The sequence below is a fragment of the Schistocerca cancellata genome, chromosome 2, assembly GCF_023864275.1.
Source record: "Schistocerca cancellata isolate TAMUIC-IGC-003103 chromosome 2, iqSchCanc2.1, whole genome shotgun sequence".
NCBI lineage: Eukaryota > Metazoa > Arthropoda > Insecta > Orthoptera > Acrididae > Schistocerca > Schistocerca cancellata.
The window spans coordinates 505,513,159-505,531,037 of NC_064627.1; the positions used below are offsets into that span (position 1 = coordinate 505,513,159).

The 17,879-nt window shown below is 42.7% G+C and overlaps 1 protein-coding gene across 1 annotated transcript in view; it reads left to right on the forward strand.

Annotated features, from left to right (window-relative positions):
• The first annotated feature begins 202 nt into the window (after positions 1-202).
• LOC126155819 (sperm flagellar protein 2-like) overlaps positions 203-17,879 on the forward strand; it is a 147,138-nt gene continuing 129,461 nt past the window's right edge. Inside the window, exon 1 of the mRNA XM_049916254.1 lies at positions 203-409. Within this exon, the coding sequence (XP_049772211.1) occupies positions 203-409 (207 nt within the window). The remainder of the gene's footprint in view (positions 410-17,879) is intronic.

Below are 17,879 nucleotides of genomic sequence, written 5' to 3' on the forward strand. Positions count from 1 at the left end.
TCCGTTATGATACTCGTTATTACCTCAGGATTATTTGTTGCTAAGAGTTCTATTGGACTTGTCTCGGGTAACGCCAAATGTGAAGATATCACCCCTTCTGACGCGGGTAAAGAACTAGACCAGTATTGTGAAGATGCCTGTGTTTGAGTAGCGTTCCGGGAGGGGCCGATAGAGTCCTCTGGTGTCGGTGGCAGGAGCGGCGATGGGCGAGATTCTGCAGCGGTGGGTGTGGCGGCGGCTGGGCGTGGCTGTGGACAAGGAGCCGGCGCTGTTCGCGCGCCAGGTGGCCGACGGCGTGCTGCTGGCGGACCTGCTGCAGGCTTACGGCGTGCTGGGCCACGAGGCGCGCTCCTGCGTCTCCCCAGTCACTGACCCGCGGCTGCGCCTCAGCAACCTGCGCTTCCTCAAGGTCAGCTCACTTCCGCCACCACTATACTCCGTTCGTCATAAGAACAAACCCGAATGAAAACATTACGCAGTGTATTCTTCCGCGTTTGCTCGAATCTCATGGGATTTCGTTTCACGTGGAGCGGAAGCCGAGTTGTGACCAGTACAGTCAAGTACGATCATAAGGGTACGTTTTATACTGTGTTACAGGCACATAGATCGAGCGATAATGTGCGGGACAACAGCTTTACTGCCGGCCGGTGTGGCCGAGTGGTTCTAGGCGCTATAGTCTGGAACCGCGCGACCGCTACGGACGCAGGTTCGAATCCTGCCTCGGGCACGGATGTGTGTGGTGTCCTTAGGTTAGTTAGGTTTAAGTAGTTATAAGTTCTAGGGGACTGATGACCTCAGATATTAAGTCCCATAGTGCTCAGCCATTTGAACCATTTGGACAGCTTTGCCGGCGCGTTTAACTTGGACTGCACTGACCAGCCAGAGGTCCAACTAGCCTGCACTGACGTGAGCGTTGCAGTTCAGACGGAAAAAGAGACGGGCAAAGAAACAAAGAATGAAATAATATTTGAAATTACAATGAAATGATTACCCCTGGCTGCATACAGGCGTTGATATACGTCAACGGGGACAGTTGGAAATGTGTGCCCCGATTGGGACTCGAACCCGGGATCTCCTACTTACATGGCAGAGGCTCCATTCATCTGTTTTTTTTTTTTTTTTTTTTTTTTTTTTTCTATGTAGCTCATAGTTCGTTGAGTTTGGTTTGGGCGGACGTCACCAGACATCCGTTCAAGATTCTTTGACTCAGTTTTTCATTACAGAGAGCACGCAGCCCTCTGACCGAACACTAGCTACTGTGCCCATTATACTCATCACTAGTGGCTTTTTACGATTCCCGTAAGTGTTCGGGCACTGTTTGTATATCCGCAGAGAAGAAGATGGTCAAATGGCCGGTGAGCCTTAACTATATATAGTTAAAGAGAGAACAGATACCATCTTCATATATATATATATAGGCGTGCCAGAGATAAGTCCCTGCAGTAGCACTATACTCTGTCTCTTCGGTGGCTCAGATGGATAGTGCGTCTGCCATGTAAGCAGGAGATCCTGGGTTCGAGTCCCGGTCGGGGTACACATTTTCAGCTGTCCCCATTGACTTATATCAACTCCTGTATGTAGCTAGGGGTATTCATTTCATTGTAATTTCATTTAACGAGCTGCATGGTCACGGATGGTATCTGTTCTTTCGGACATGTCTGAAAGAACAGATACCACCTTCATATGTAAATAATATTTGGCAAAACTCCAGCACTACCGCGTGCTTCTTAGGTGACCAGACGGAAAGTATAAAATACTCGCGTTCTCACCTGACATAGTATTCTGTTTACAAACACAAGGCAATTTTTCTGATCGAGCTATGTGTGACGCAAAAGCATACAGCAGGGATTTCACCGCACTGTTGAATACTGAAGCCACTGAAGCTATTAATTACAGTCAGTGGTCTGGTAACCTCTTAGCTCCTTCCTTATCTGAATCCGAGAAATACTATTCAGTACTGGAACTGTCATCTGCTACGTTGATAACCAATTTAGTATTGGAGGGCAGCATGGAGGGTAAAAATCGTAGAGGGAGACCAAGAGAAGAATACACTAAGCAGATATGGAGGTATGTAGGTTGCAGTATGTATTTGGAGATGAAGAAGATTGCACAGGATAGAGTAGCATGGAGAGATGCATCAAACCAGTCTCTGGACTGAAGAACACAACAACAATATGTGATTATAAACAAGAAGACGTGCATTATTCATAAAAAACGATGATGAAAGTTACAAGTACGAGATGTAGGTAATTTAAATTGAACGACAAAAAAACTGACTCGGGCGAGACGAATCAGCGAAGCATTTACTGATTTGTGTATCAAACTGCTACGCTACCCATTCCGCTATACACGAATATGCACTAGCGTCTAAACTGTATTTAATACATTCCATCGGAAAAATTCATAGCCGATTATCTCTGTAAATTTATGACAAACATTAAGAACAACCAATTTCTCGGCACTTTTTAACCGTGTTACACACGCGTGTTTCACTACGGCACAGAAAGTAGCCTCAGCCATTTTCATACTGCGTATTTCACAGCGCGACAATCAGAGCACAACAGTGCAGAGGCTGTGACTAAACACGATTTTTGGAATACAAACTACGTAACTAAAGCGTGATTAAGAAAAACGTTGGTGGCTGCTAATACATTTGAATATCTTAAAGTTTCGTTTAGCGTAACTTAATAATAATATGTTCAATTCATAAGTAAGACCTACTTCCAAGGGCGCAACACCTGTGTACGTATGCTACGGCTTTTGGCCAATCTTCGCGTTTGTGTTTATTTACATAGGTTTATTCTTATGATGAACAGAGTAGTAGCACAGTTTGGTCGAGTGTTTCTAGGCGCTTCAGTCCGAAACTACGCGGCTGCTACGGTTGCAGGTTCGAATCCTGCCTCGGGCATGGATGTGTATGAGGTCCTTAGGTTAGTTAGGTTTAAATAGTTCTACATCTAGGGGACTGATGACCTCAGATGTTAAGTCCCATAGTGCTTAGAGCCATTTGAAGCATAGTTTGGAGGCAGCCACCTTAATCGTCACAAACAGTCATATACCCTGTTTACATTGGGCTCCCAAAGCCGAATTTCATAAATAAATTCCCCAATACCGCTTCTGGGTGTCATGCAAACACTTCAAAATCATTTCTGGAAATCCTCTTGTGGTTGCCTGTTTTCCAATTCCGCAATCGATTTTCGCTCCCGTGTAAACGCAACGGGTTGTGAAACGTGCTTGGGCTATCAAGTTTCGTCTTGTTTCTAAAAAAATTCGGCTAATAAGGACGGAGTGGCTTTTTGTACAGTGGAGAATAAGAAGAAATATAAGACTGAAGCTGTTTATATCTCGTCTAATTATAGGGAAATACCGAGTGTCCTGACTAAATCATAAACGTAATAGCTGTTTTCCAGGCGCCGTATTTAACTGGGCTAGCAAACCCGCTTCAGACCTAAACATGTAAACATGACAGCGAAAAACGGTTTCCGAAACTCGGTTATGTCGCATGTAAATGCAGTGACCCACACATGGAATCATAACAGACGCGACAAAAAGCACGCCACAATTTACTTGATTCTCATTGTCAAACCTAACAATTGTGGGATCATGGTCGCTTCTCCCGTAACAATCTTTTTCTTCTGCTGCATATCCATTAATGGATGTTGGCGACCACATGTTAAATCTTTCTTCTGTGAACCGCAGATGTAATAGCTGGTCTACACGTCATAGTCCTGTCCACTGCTTTATACGAGATGCGACAATAAAGTAATGAGACTGATTTTCTTTGCAAGATGTGGCAACCCTTCAGGCTTGCGTAGGCACAATATCTTTGACCTTGGTCTATAAGCTGCTTCTAGTCCAAGCGGCGCATAGGTGCAACTGCTCAGCCGTGAGTTGTGCTGTAAAAGGTAACAAGTGTTTGTGTCTCTCGTCACAGAAATGGAACCGCATAATATTGCACAACTGTATGCCATTTCTTTTTGCGTTAAATTGGGTGAAAACGTGATGACAACTTACTGTCAGCTTCAGAAGGCTTTTGGAGAGGAGGTTATGTCAAGAGCTCAAGTTTTTCCTTGGCATAAAATGCAGCCAATCTGTTAGAGCAAACGGAAATCAATCCAGAATTGTTGAGCCGTGTTATCACTGGTGATGAGAGTTGGTTTTTTCAATACAATCCAGAAACAAAACGCCAAAGTTCGCAATGGTGCTCAGAGGGATCACCCAGAACAAAAAACGCTCACATGTCAAAGTCAAAAGTGAAATGCATGCTTGAGTGCGTCTTTGATTCCAAGGAAATTGATCATAAAGACTGGGTGCCTCATGGACAAACAGTTAACCAATATTACTACAAAGAAATTTTAGAAAGACTTCCTAAAAGAGTTCTTCGTGTCTGTCCCAACATTGCTGATAATGGGATTCTGCATCACAATAATGCGACATCCCATACTGCTCCGTCAGTACAGCAATTATTAACCCCCAGACAAATTTCAGTACTACCACAGCCACCTTATTCACCAGATATCGCTCCGTGCGACATTTTTCTATTTCCAAGAGTCAAAACGGCGGTCAAGGGACACCATTTTCAAACAACACAAGACGTCCAAAAAGCTGTGACGATGGTCTTGGAGGATATTACAGAAGATGAGTTACAGAAGTGTTACCATCAGTGGCAGAAACGCTGGAAAAAGTGAGTGCAATCAGAAGGGAACTACTTTGAAGGAGACAGCACTAAACTTGACTATAACGGTAAGCAACATTTTTTTTGCACATCAGTCTCATTACTTTATTGTCGCATCTCATATTGTCCAACCAGGATGTTCTTCTTCGCCCTTACCTTCTTTTTCCTTCAATCTTCCCTTCTATTATTAACTGCAGAAGCATATATTTGGTGTTCCGTACTACATGTCCTAGGTATGCAGTCTTTCTTCTTTTAAGCACTGTCAACATTTCTCGCTGCACGTTCATTCGTTCCAGTACTTCTGTGTTGGTTATTCTTGCAGTCCACGGTATTTTAAGCATTCTGCAATAAATCCACATTTCAAAGACCTCTAACTTCTTCGTTGTTGTCATTTTGGTGTCCATCCTTCGGAACCATATAGAAGCACTGACCAGATGTAGCATTTTACAAATCGGACTCTAAGGTTTAGCTCTAGGGCTGTGCTTGTAAGAACATTGGACTCTAAGGTTTAGGTCTAGGGCTGTGCTTGTAAGAATATTGGACTCTAAGGTTTAGGTCTAGGGCTGTGCTTGTAAGAACATTGGACTCTAAGGTTTAGGTCTAGGGCTGTGCTTGTAAGAATATTCTTAAATTTTATGAAGGCGTTTCAGGCGTTCTTTATGCGACGTTTTATTTCCAAGTCTGTTCGACAGTCTTCACAAAGCCAGGTTCTGAGGTATTTAAACTTGTTGACTCTTTGTATCACAGACCCTTGAAAACGTAGATTGGCATCTTTAAATAAGTCGGACTTTCGTGTGACAATCATAAAATTAATCTTTTTGATGTTAATATTCAGACCTAGAGTACTGCTTTAATCTCCTACTATGTTGACGAGTTGTTGAAGAACATCTAAATTATCAGCTATCAGTACAGTGTCATCAGCATATCGAATGATGTTGATATACACTCCGTTAACCTTTATGCCATTTTCATCATCAAGTGCCTCCTGGAAAATACTCTCAGAGTATAAGTTAAATAACAGGGGTGACAGTATGCATCCTTGTTGGACTCCTCTATATATATTGACCAAATCGGTGACCTCATTATCAAATTTAACCTGCGCTGTCTGATTCCAATATAAATTCTCTATACAGCGGATATTTTTCTCATCTATATCAATTCTTTTCAGAATTTCCATGAGTTTATGATGTACTCAATCGAGTGCTTTCTCGTAGTCAATGAAACATAGGCCTACATTTTTACCCTGATCATAGCAGTTTTGTTCTAGAACTTGCAGTGCGGCCATTACTTCTCATGTACCTAAACCTTTCCTAAATCCAAACTGTGTCTCCCTAATGAATTTCTCACATTTTTCCTATAGCCTTTGATGGATGACTCTCAGAAATATTTTCAGAGAATGATTCATAAGACTACTGAGTCTGTGATCTTCACATCTTCTCGCATGAAAGTTGATAATAGCCTTTCGGAAGGATAATGACCTGTGTCATAAATTTTGTTAAACAGTTTGTGTAAGACTTTGATGTCTTCTTCATCAAGGAGTTTAATTAGTTCGATTGGAATTTCATCAGACCCTATGACTTTATTTGTTTTTGAGTGTTTCATAGCTTTCTCGATTTCTTCTTTCATAGTTGGAGGTCTTGTTAAATTGTTGTTCCTAGAAATCTCAACATTTGGTCTATCATCTGAAAAGAGGTTCTTAGTGTTGGGAGGTGCCGGGGCTAGCAGTGTATTTAACACTAAATTCTTCTAGTGTCTACATATGTAAATGATGCTCTAAGCCCCCCCTATTCTAACTCCGACTTTTGCTGTTGCACAAGGATTAAAAACAATATGCGAATTGACTCTAATCAATCCTGCCAGTGGAGTAGAAGAGAGTTTGGCACCTGCAATAATTTAATTTGATAAATAAGTTAAATAAATGAAGGTTTAATTAACATAGTGACGAATGATAGGGTTGCTCTACCGATTAACAGAATGAAAGTTCTGTCCAAAATAACACTATGATTTATTAAGACTAAACACAAAATAATAAACAAAAACACATGAAACATTTACAGTACATCAAATTGGCTCAAATTGGATACTCAAACAAACGCTGTGAATGTGAAGTTGTCCCTAAACTAGATTGTGAGGATTATGACGAAGTGGTATGTGCAGCCAATTCCTTGCAACTCAAATCTTAGAGAAAACACATAGCCAACCCAACATTAATTGCTGCTACCCAAGACAGAACAAAGTTAGAAAAAGACGAACAGGTGCACTCTGCTGAGCTCTGATTATCATCTAGGAAAATCCCTGTCTGCCGGTGCTGCGGACATACCTTACCAAACTGTCTTCTTAACTGCCAGAACACGATCTGGCGTACCGGAGGCGATGGCTGGTTGCTTCGACGTCCTCGACCGAAAGGCCAGAGCCGACTACCCACAAGAGCACCCATACAAAACCGAACACAGAACATTCCCGCCCCCACGACAGTGGCCGTGGTTAAACGTTCCAATCAGCAACTCGAAAACCGGCGGAAAATTCCACTCCATTGCCGGAACACTACCATTCCACCAATGGAGATACTTGGCGCCAATTTCTGTGCCGATTTTGCTACGTCACGGAGCTATGCCCTGAGCAAGCCAATCACAGTTACGATTTTGCAGAAAGCGCGGGAATTTGCCCGCCACAACTGCCTGGGTACACAAGTCATTCCCACGCCTCGCTGGTAGCCCGCCAGAAAGTGTTTTCGCTAAGTTTCTGCGAAGTAACGGAACCTCTAGCCCAGCCGCTACTTCAGGCCCTTGCGGGCGTGCCTCTTGACAATGTCGGCGTCTGGAAAGCATTCATTCGACTCTCTCACACCCGTTGGCTTACCCTTTCAAAGTCAGCAGAGCCCGCCTGTCACCGGAGCACCCAGGTGACGAGAGACGCTGCGTGGGAAGTCCGCGTGTGAAGGAATAGCAACTTTCCACCGCATGCAATTAGAGAGGAGAATCGTAAGATAGAAATATGAGAGGGGGCTCATGCCACCTCTCATAGCCCCTACGCCATTTTAGATTGTAATTGGTGAGCGGTTGGCTCACTTAGGAGCAAGGTAGTGAGTCAATCGCCCAAGAACAATCTTGCAAACTGACTGCACATGCCGCACTCTATAAAGAAAATCACTGCAACTGAAAAAATGCAGCTCATAGTGGGAGGATTATTTATGATGTAGCCAACTTCACCTTCTTAATATGGAACACTAACACTCACATCACACATCCATACCCAGGGAGCCCCTTCCAAACACCGATTCACATAGACATTCACTGTCTAAATATGGCCCGGGCATGTGAGCCAAATATGGAGCAATTTATTCTTTACAATCAGAGTTGGAGTGCACCGCAATTAAATGCCCAAGATGTTACAACAATTTTAATCATTAAACTCACCTGAACTCACTCACACATGATACTATTTAAGTTAACAATCTCTTTGTGAGCTTTCAGAATCTAATTACAACCTCCGATTCATTCTGTCTCCCTGCAGCAAGAATAACCTTTACAAAATGTTCCCTGAACTGATGGTCCATTCACAATGACAGTGGTGGTATCTGCTTCAGTTTATGGGGACTTCAGGCACACTGTTTGCATACACACAACAATAAATTCAAAATACAAAAAAAACATGGTGTGGAGAACAATACAGTAATTTGTAATAAGAATTGCAGTGTAGAACACAAACACATACAAGGTAGAACATACATTACAAAAACAACACTAGAGAAAGAAATTTAAGTAAAAAAACAAGGTTCATGGGGCATCAAGTTGTGCGTGCACATTGCACAAAGTTCACGACTGTGCTGAGAATGAGGCACTAAATCACATTGTTAGAAATATTCGAAGCACTTCACAAATTCCACAGTACTGACATCACATAGGGCTAAACGTCGGGTGTTGTTGCTACATTGTTGCAACAGCAATAGGGTGTGCTGGAGCATCTGCAGTACTCTGTTGAGATTGCACCAAGACCTACGCATATGATCACGGCAGCACGGTAGGAAGACACAGTGATAGGCTCTCCTCACGTCGATTAATTGTCTCTGAGGTCTACTTGTTGGGATACATCACTAGTCTAGGTCTCTTCTCTCGCTGGACAGTACTTTACGTTTCCCAATATTGCAGTTCAACGAGGGATGATGGCACATGGAGTGACTCCACAAGTGTGTGAGGTCATCCATGCAGGATCGAACTAGGAGCGACGATTGCTAAAACTGCTCTCTAATAGAGAGGAGAAGTTAGAAATGAGACCATACATTTGTTAGTGTGGCACGATACTGCTTTGTGTATGCAGATCGGCCAATGCTAGTGAGTTGTAAAAACCCAAACAGGTGAGTATATAGCGTCCCTTTCTGTTCTGAGGCACATGAGGTGCAGGTTCTGACATGATATATGATCTTCTTCGTGTACTCACGACAAAGTGGTCTGCCGCAGGGAATCCCTCCAAACGTCTGCCACGTCTGGAGAGCTAGCAGGCTGTTGCGTGTGGGCCGCGTGTTAGTGTCAACGGCCAGCGTCACTTTCGCTTGTGGCCCGGCGAGGATCCCGCCTAATCCCTCAGGTATACGGCCCGGTGACTGTCAGTTTGCAGGACCGGACGCTCGCCTTCTGGCAGGTAGCCGAAGACCTCTTGTTTTTGCGCTGGCTGCACTCTGCATTGCCACGATACCCGTCATCTGCACAGTTCTGACAAAAATCTCATGCCTAACTTCTCCCATGACCTTCTATGTTATAATAAATTTACATAATGACACATTGATGGTCTGTCATTTCAGACACTCTTATTTTACTTTTATAGCTATTAATCTATGGCTATCATTATAACAAAATAGAGACCGGTCTCACTACTGTACATGATGTGTGACGCTACACTGGATGAACAGCTAAATGTGCGGGCCTGCACTAATATTACTATTAATTATATAGATCGACAGTAGACATGCTCAAGAATTAACTACCATTTGCCAACGATCTACATTCTATGTCTTTTAATTAAATTATGTTGTTATGCAGGTCTAAGTTTTACTGTGCTATAAAGAACATGCAACTATGCTACTTTTGCTCGCCAGTCGTCCCTCCATCTCGGGTCTGTGGTTTGGTGACCTGAAAAATAGCATCTCAACAGGCGCACTCTGCTGAACACTAGTGATAGAAAACCGCCACACTATTAATGATCTAGTTATTGTAAAATCCTAAAGTTTAATTTATCCTAGTATATGGTACTCTCTCTATTATTATTGTTATTATTATTATTATTATTATTATTTTACCTTGTACAACACTCTTACATAATTCCTGTTCCGCTGAGATGTCTCGCTGCTCGCCGCTATTGACGACAGTGATGTGCGCGCCGTACGACATGGCCTCCGAGTTCTCACTACGCCTCACTGAAACTCCAGAGACTGGGTTAGCCATGGCTATACACGACAATAAATTTATAGTTGCAACTTCCTTCTCTATGTGATGCGGTTTTTGCGATCAAAGCACACCTTTCCAGACGCAATGTAATATGACCAAGCCAGGACTGGTTCCTGTTGAGGATTCCGTCGCCCAACACACGCCAGCTACAGAGTATGTCACGAATCTCCAAGTATAATTCCTTGGTTATTCATCTGTGACAGTCACGAGGAGCACGCTAAATCCCCAACCAGCACATTGGCATGGTAGGCTTTATGCCCGCCTTTCTACCGTATAGGGCACTATTGGAGTCAAACGCTCACAGGTTCACCCCGACTTGCAAGACAACGATGCTGCCGCATCACTGTAAAAACTATACTGCCCATATTCATCCTCGAAATCACGCAATATACCACAATCTTGCAGTGCACTGGCGCGTGCCTGCAAGCATTGGTATGAACGTCTCACGAACTGGTTGTGGCCGCTATGGAGCGTATCACGACTTCTCAGAACGCTTCTAAGAGCACGTTCTTGTATGCGCCCGTTTGTGCGACAACTCCTCACTCATCATTATCCCTCAACATGGACACCAGACAGGAAAGGACTAAAACATTGCTCATGGAAAGGTAGTGTCTCCAACTCCATCGACATTGGAAGTCGCGATCAGAAACAAAAAAGGATAGCAGCAGTAACTTCTTATCTGAGACAATGTGTTAATAATTTAACAATCTTAATCTATAAATGCAACAATTTTTGTTCCCTGAAGAAAGGTTCATATATTTGCCTATTCTACTATGTACATCACTTAAACTACTATTATTCCACGAACTTCTTTGTGTGAGAGATGTGGTGGAATCCTATGGACTAGCGCCAATCCCTTGTTAGGCTCCCCCTGTTCTGACGTGCATTAGGATTTGCAGGTCTAATTTCAATCTCCTGGTTCTCCTGTTGTCCTTGATTTCGCTCTCTCCAATTACGGTCGCTTTGCCGTTCGTTATTTCTCCTGTCCCAGATTCCTTGTCTAGATTGACCCTGTTCCCTGACGTTCTGGTTTCCGTGTCTCTGGTTTCCATAACCTTGAATAGCGTAACCTTGATGGTTTCCTAACTGACGAGTGCGATTTTGCGATCTGTTGTCGTCTTCCCTTGCTGGCCCGTGGTATTTGTTATTTTGCGCCTTCTTCCTGTCCTTTGCGTCTTGTTTATCGAAGACTACTTCGAGTTCGCGCAATAGACTCTTGAATGCTTCTATGTCAGATCCACACTTCCCGACAAGTGTCTGTTGATACCTAACAGGCAATTTGGAAAAGCAAAATTTAATGATTTCTCCGTTGCTATATGGACTATCTAAAAACTGATTCTTCTTGAGTAAATCATCAAAAAATTTGGTTGCGTTCCTATGCCCGAACACTTCCAGTTCAGGACAAAATATTATTTCCTCCTTAATCCTGTCCTGCGTTTCCTTTGACCAGTAGGTCCGCAGGAATGCACCAACAAATTCCTGATAAGTCCGACACTTCGCTGGCACACCCCGCATCTTTTCCGCGGCTTGGCCTTCGATGTGTCCACACATGAATTCTAATTTTGCCTGGGTTGGCCATGATGACGGTAATGAATTTGTAAACTGCATCACCCAGCTCTTTGGATGCATCGACCCTCCATTATCTTTGAACTTCTGGAATTTTAGTATCGACAGGAAGTGATTGTGATCAAAATCCTGTCTGATCCTCGCACTTCTGTTGTCACTCGTTTCCGGTACTTGCACGTCTGCTGAGTGTCCTGATCTATCTTGCTGATAACTGTGATTTGCTACCTCTGTATTACAGTGGACGTGGCATTCAGCACTCACTCTTCTAAGTGGGCTGCAATTATTGGAGCTATTACTCTCTGCTTCTGCGTGTGCATTGTTAGTTCCGCACTCTGTCACTGGGCTAGAGCACAGCGGGCTTTTCCTCGGAGACACAATTCTGTGTACTCCATCATTGGTATCCGAACGCACAGTGCTCGTGTGCCCGTTTCGCTCTAGTTTTGCTATCCGACTCTCTACTTCTTTCATTCGTTTCGTGATGTTCGTAACCACAATATTACCTTGACTCTTTAAGACTGCTAGGGATTTTGAGTGGGCTTGAGTCGCACGTCGCAAGCGCCCTGCGAGTTGAGGAGTTACTCTTGCGATTTTCATTGCCCCTGTTGCTGCAGTTTTGGCTAGGCCTGCTACTTTTTGTGCTACCATTGACATTTGTTTTGCTTCTCCACATTCTTTCTTTATTGTTAATAATTCCCCACGAATTTCCCCTATATGCGAAATTATTGCCTCAGTGTCCTTCTTACGCTGTTCGTCAGCTTCTTCTTGCATTGATTGTAGGAAGCTCAGTATTGGGTTTAAGTCATCTTTTTGATCCTCTTCAAACATGGGCGATGTAACTCTGGACACCTGGGCGCCAGAGCTTTGACGTGGCCGAGCTGGCCCCTGTCTGCTCTCGTTCGTTTGATTATAAATTTCTGCTACCGTCTCGACCTATGTGCCTGTCTCTGTTTCATCCTCTACCTCACTATCATAATCACGGCCGCGACGCTGCTCTATCATCGCATCCAAATCACCCTCCTCATCAATGAGTCTGTCGTCCTGACCTGCTAAAAATGTGCCCATCTCATCTCCGAACCTATCCCCGTCAGTAAACTGCCCCTTATCCATTATGCTATCCTCTTTCGTTTTAGCTACGCTCGATAATAGTTGTGCCTTCCTTCTCGTGATCATTCATGAAAAACAAATTTATCTAAAAATGCACAATGAAAGTAATCTACTCCCAATATTTTTACACACAAACATAAAATTTGAAAAACGTCGTTCCAACGCTATAATTACATGCACGATTTGTTGTGGTACAGAAACCGCACACAAACCCGACAACGTGTGATGTGGTACGGACACCACATAAACGAAACACAAAAAAGCAATGAACAAACAAAAATATATATACACTTAAAACAAAAACTGTAATCATGCGCCACAAATAAAAACTAATTGCGGAACTATAAGAAAAAGAACTTGGGTACTAAGAATAAAAATAGTAGAGAAAAAAAATTGAATGTTCCTGCTAAGAATACTGTTTGTTAATCAGTGATTAACAGGAAAGATCCTGGCAGGGTCGCCATTTTATGCGAGGTGCTGGGGCTAGCAGTGTATTTAACACTAAATTCTTCTAGTGTCTACATATGTAAATGATGCTCTAAGCCCCCCTATTCTAACTCCAACTTTTGCTGTTGCACAAGGATTAAAAACAATACGCGAACTGACTCTAATCAACCCTGCCAGTGGAGTAGAAGAGAGTTTGGCACCTGCAATAATTTAATTTGATAAATAAGTTAAATAAATGAAGGTTTAATTAACATAGTGACGAATGATAGGGTTGTTCTACCGATTAACAGAATGAAAGTTCTGTCCAAAATAACACTATGATTTATTAAGACTAAACACAAAATAATAAACAATAACACATGAAACATTTAAAATACATCAAATTGGCTCAAATTGGATACTCAAACAAACTCTGTGAATGTGAAGTTGTCCCTAAACTAGATTGTGAGGATTATGACAAAGTGGTATGTGCAGCCAATTCCTTGCAACTCAAATGTTAGAGAAAACACATAGCCAACCCAACATTAATTGCTGCTACCCAAGACAGAACAAAGTTAGAAAAAGATGAACAGGCGCGCTCTGCTGAGCTCTGATTATCATCTAGGAAAATCCCTGTCTGCCGGTGCTGCAGACATACCTTACCAAACTGTCTTCTTAACTGCCAGAACACGATCTGGCGTACCGGAGGCGATGGCTGGTTGCTTCGACGTCCTCGACCGAAAGGCCAGAGCCGACTACCCACAAGAGCACCCGTACAAAACCGAACACAGAACATTCCCGCCCCCACGACAGTGGCTGTGGTTAAACGTTCCAATCAGCAACTCGAAAACCGGCGGAAAATTCCACTCCATTGCGGAACACTACCATTCCACCAATGGAGATACTTGGCGCCAATTTCTGCGCCGATTTTGCTACGTCACGGAGCTATGCCCTGAGCAAGCCAATCACAGTTACGATTTTGCAGAAAGCGCGGGAATTTGCCCGCCACAACTGCCTGGGTACACAAGTCATTCCCACACCTCGCTGGTAGCTCGCCAGAAAGTGTTTTCGCTAAGTTTCTGCGAAGTAACGGAACCTCTAGCCCAGCCGCTACTTCAGGCCCTTGCGGGCGTGCCTCTTGACAATGTCGGCGTCTGGAAAGCACTCACTCGACTCTCTCACACCCGTCGGCTTACCCTTTCTAAGTCAGCAGAGCCCGCCTGTCACCGGACCACCCGGGTGACGAGAGACGCTGCGTGGGAAGTCTGTGTGTGAAGGAATAGCAACTTTCCACCGCATGCAATTAGAGAGGAGAATCGTAAGATAGAAATATGAGAGGGGGCTCATGCCACCTCTCAGTGTAGTCTTCTCATATCTCTTCCTTCTCAGTGGTATCTAGAACTATTTTATTATTTTTGTTGGTTAATAAGGAGATGATTTTGCTTCTATATATCCTAGCAGTTTCTTTTAACTTTTTATGTAAGTTAAAATCGTCATGTGAAGCTTGCAAGCTGTCAATTTCTTCATATTCATGTTGTAGCCATTCGCTGCTCTAATCTTTGATTGTATGTGTTTATTGTACTTAGTTTGATCTAACTGGGCTTTATATCTTCACCGTTCATCCATCAATGAAAGAATTTCATCAGTCATCCATTTCTATTTCTATTTTAGATCTCTTGTTTTATAGCCTATTTTTTCACGAGCAGTGGTTAGCATAATATTTTTCAGCTCTTCCCATACTCTGGTACTGTTTTCTTGGCCAATCAGAGGTTTCATTGTCACTATTATATTGATGAAGTCCTTGCTAACTTCACTTCTTAGTTCAGACTGTTTTAGTTTTTCGTAAGCAATCTTCCTTTGTTGAGTTGGTTTTTTTGTGTTTTACAGGTTTTGGTTTTAGAGAAACTACTAGTAGCATATGGTCAGATGGAACATCTGCTCTAGGATAAGTGGATGCTCTTGTAACTGAAGTTCCAAAACGCTTATTAATTAAACTATAGCCAATATGGTTACGGACTATGTTGTCTTTGTTGTCAGCTGGAGATTTCCATGTATAACGTCGTCGTTGTGGTAATCTGAACGATGTATTAGTGACATTCATGTTTTCTTCTTTGCAGAATTGTAGCAGACGATCACCTCTCTCGTTCGTGTTCCTAAACCAAAAGGACCTACGAGGTCCTCATTTCCCAGCTTGGCATATAAATCTCCCATTATTATATTAATTTCGTAAGAGCAAAGACTTCTTTGACTTGGACATAGAAAGCGTCCTCTTCTTGTTCATCTGCATCTGCAGTTGATGCATATACTTGAATAATGTTGAGGTTAACTGGTTTGGCACTGAGTTTTAACAAGGCAACCCAATCGGAAAGTGGCAAAAAATCCGTAACGCTCTTGGAATAGCGCTCTGAGACAATAACGCACACTACTCTTCTATGGTTTCGGTCCAGATTCCCAGAATAAAACAGTGTACATCCAGCTGTAGAACACATTCCACTGTCAGGCCACCAAGTTTCTGCTATACGAAGTACATCAATACTGAGTCGTGTCATTTCTTGAATAACATTTGCTAATTTTGTGCTTCATATATACTTCGAACATTCCATGTCCCAGTATTAATTTTCTTCCTTGTGTTCATCTTTAACGTGGGTCCATTTAGAACTGTTCCCCCTGGAGATCCAACTGGGGAACTATTTAAAACTCCGGAACATTGAGAAATGAATGCATCCATCCATGTGGTTCTCTAGGAATTATGTCGGGGTGGTATCCCGTTGCCTTCCCTCAAAATGGTAGCCGCTCCTAACATGCAGACAGATACTATTAGCAGCCGCCCACTGTGGATCAGACGCAACTGAGCCTGTTGGTCCGCCAGAAGTATTTGATTTCCCACCTACCACCCATATCTGGGAGGCATTCCCCTATCCACCACGCGTGGACTCTCCATCTAGGGGTTACAGGCTCCCCCGAGGGCATAGCAAACTGAACTGGTTAAATCTCTACGGCTCCTACAGGCTTATCGCTTCTCTTATTAGTAATCCACTTGAAGCTGTTCACTATATTAACAGAAATGCCAACTACACCTAGCACATTTGAAGAGTGGAACGAAAAACTTCCCAAGTGCCATTTTTTTTATAAAACGTGTTTTGAGACCATTGTTTTCTCTGTATTATGCTCCAAGTCCATGTTCTAAGCTTCAAATCATGGGAGAAAATGTGTGAAATATTCATTACTAGAGGGCACATGGACTTTGTGCTAAGCAGTGATTACCAGTAGAGTTCCAAGTGCCATGCTTCAGGATCTCTACCATTTAGCTTGGGATGGTTTGAAGAGACAATAAAAGTTTTCGGTGATTGGGCACAGCTTTTTGAGCTGCGACAGAGATTTTGCAGTGATAGAGAAAAGAGGAAAGGTAAGAAAGGCTTTGTTTGAGCAAGGTTTACACAAGGCTATTGAATCAGTTAAAGTTATAAACACTTTCCGTGTAATTTCAATGCATGGCAGCCGACTTCTTTGATTCTAAAGATGCTGCTGAAACGTTGTTGCCAATGCAGGCTTGCAAGATCCCCAAATATAGAGTCTTATACCCATCTACCTCAAAATAGTTTAATAAGCCACGGCTGCAAAATGCTGACACGAATTCGTTACAGACGAATGGAAAAAACTGGTAGAAGCCGACCTCGGGGAAGATCAGTTTGGATTCCGTAGAAATGTTGGAACACGTGAGGCAATACTAACCCTACGACTTATCTTAGAAAATACATTAAGGAAAGGCAAACTTACGTTTCTAGCATTTGTAGATTTAGAGAAAGCTTTTGACAATGTTGACTGGAATACTTCCTTTCATATTCTGAAGGTAACTGGGGTCAAATACAATGCTCTTTACAATTTGTACAGAAACCAGATGGCAGTCATAAGAGTCGAGGGGCATGAAAGGGAAGCAGTGGTTGGGAAGGGAGTGAGACAGAGTTGTAGCCTATCACCAATGTTATTCAATCTGTATATTGAGCAAGCACTAAAGGAAACAAAAGAAAAATTCGGAGTAGGAATTAAAATCCATGGAGAAGAAATAAAAACTTTGAGGTTTGCCGATAACATTGTAATTCTGTCAGAGACAGCAAAGGACCAGGAAAAGCAGCTGAACGGAATGGACAGTGTCTTGAAAGGAGGATATAAGATGAACATCAACAATAGCAAAAGGAGGATAATGGATTGTAGTCGAATTAAATCGGGTGATGCTGAGGGTATTAGATTAGGAAATGAGACGCTTAAGTAGTAAATGAGTTTTGCTATTTGGGGAGCAAAATAATTGATGATGGTCGAAGTAGAGAGGATATAAAATGTAGACTGGCAATGGCAAGGAAAGCGTTTCTGAAGAAGAGAAATTTGTTAACATCGAGTGTAGATTTAAGTGTCAGGAAGTGTTTCTGAAAGTATTGGTATGGAGTGTGGCCATGTATGGAAGTGAAAGATGGACGACAAATAGTTTTGACAAGAAGAGAATAGAAGCTTTCGAAATGTGGTGCTACAGAAGAATGCCGAAGATAGATGGGTAGATCACATAACTAATGAGGAGGTATTGAATAGAGTTGGAGAGAAGAGAAATTTGTGGCACAACTTGACTAAAAGAAGGGATCGCTTGGTAGGACATATTCTGAGGCATCAAGGGATCA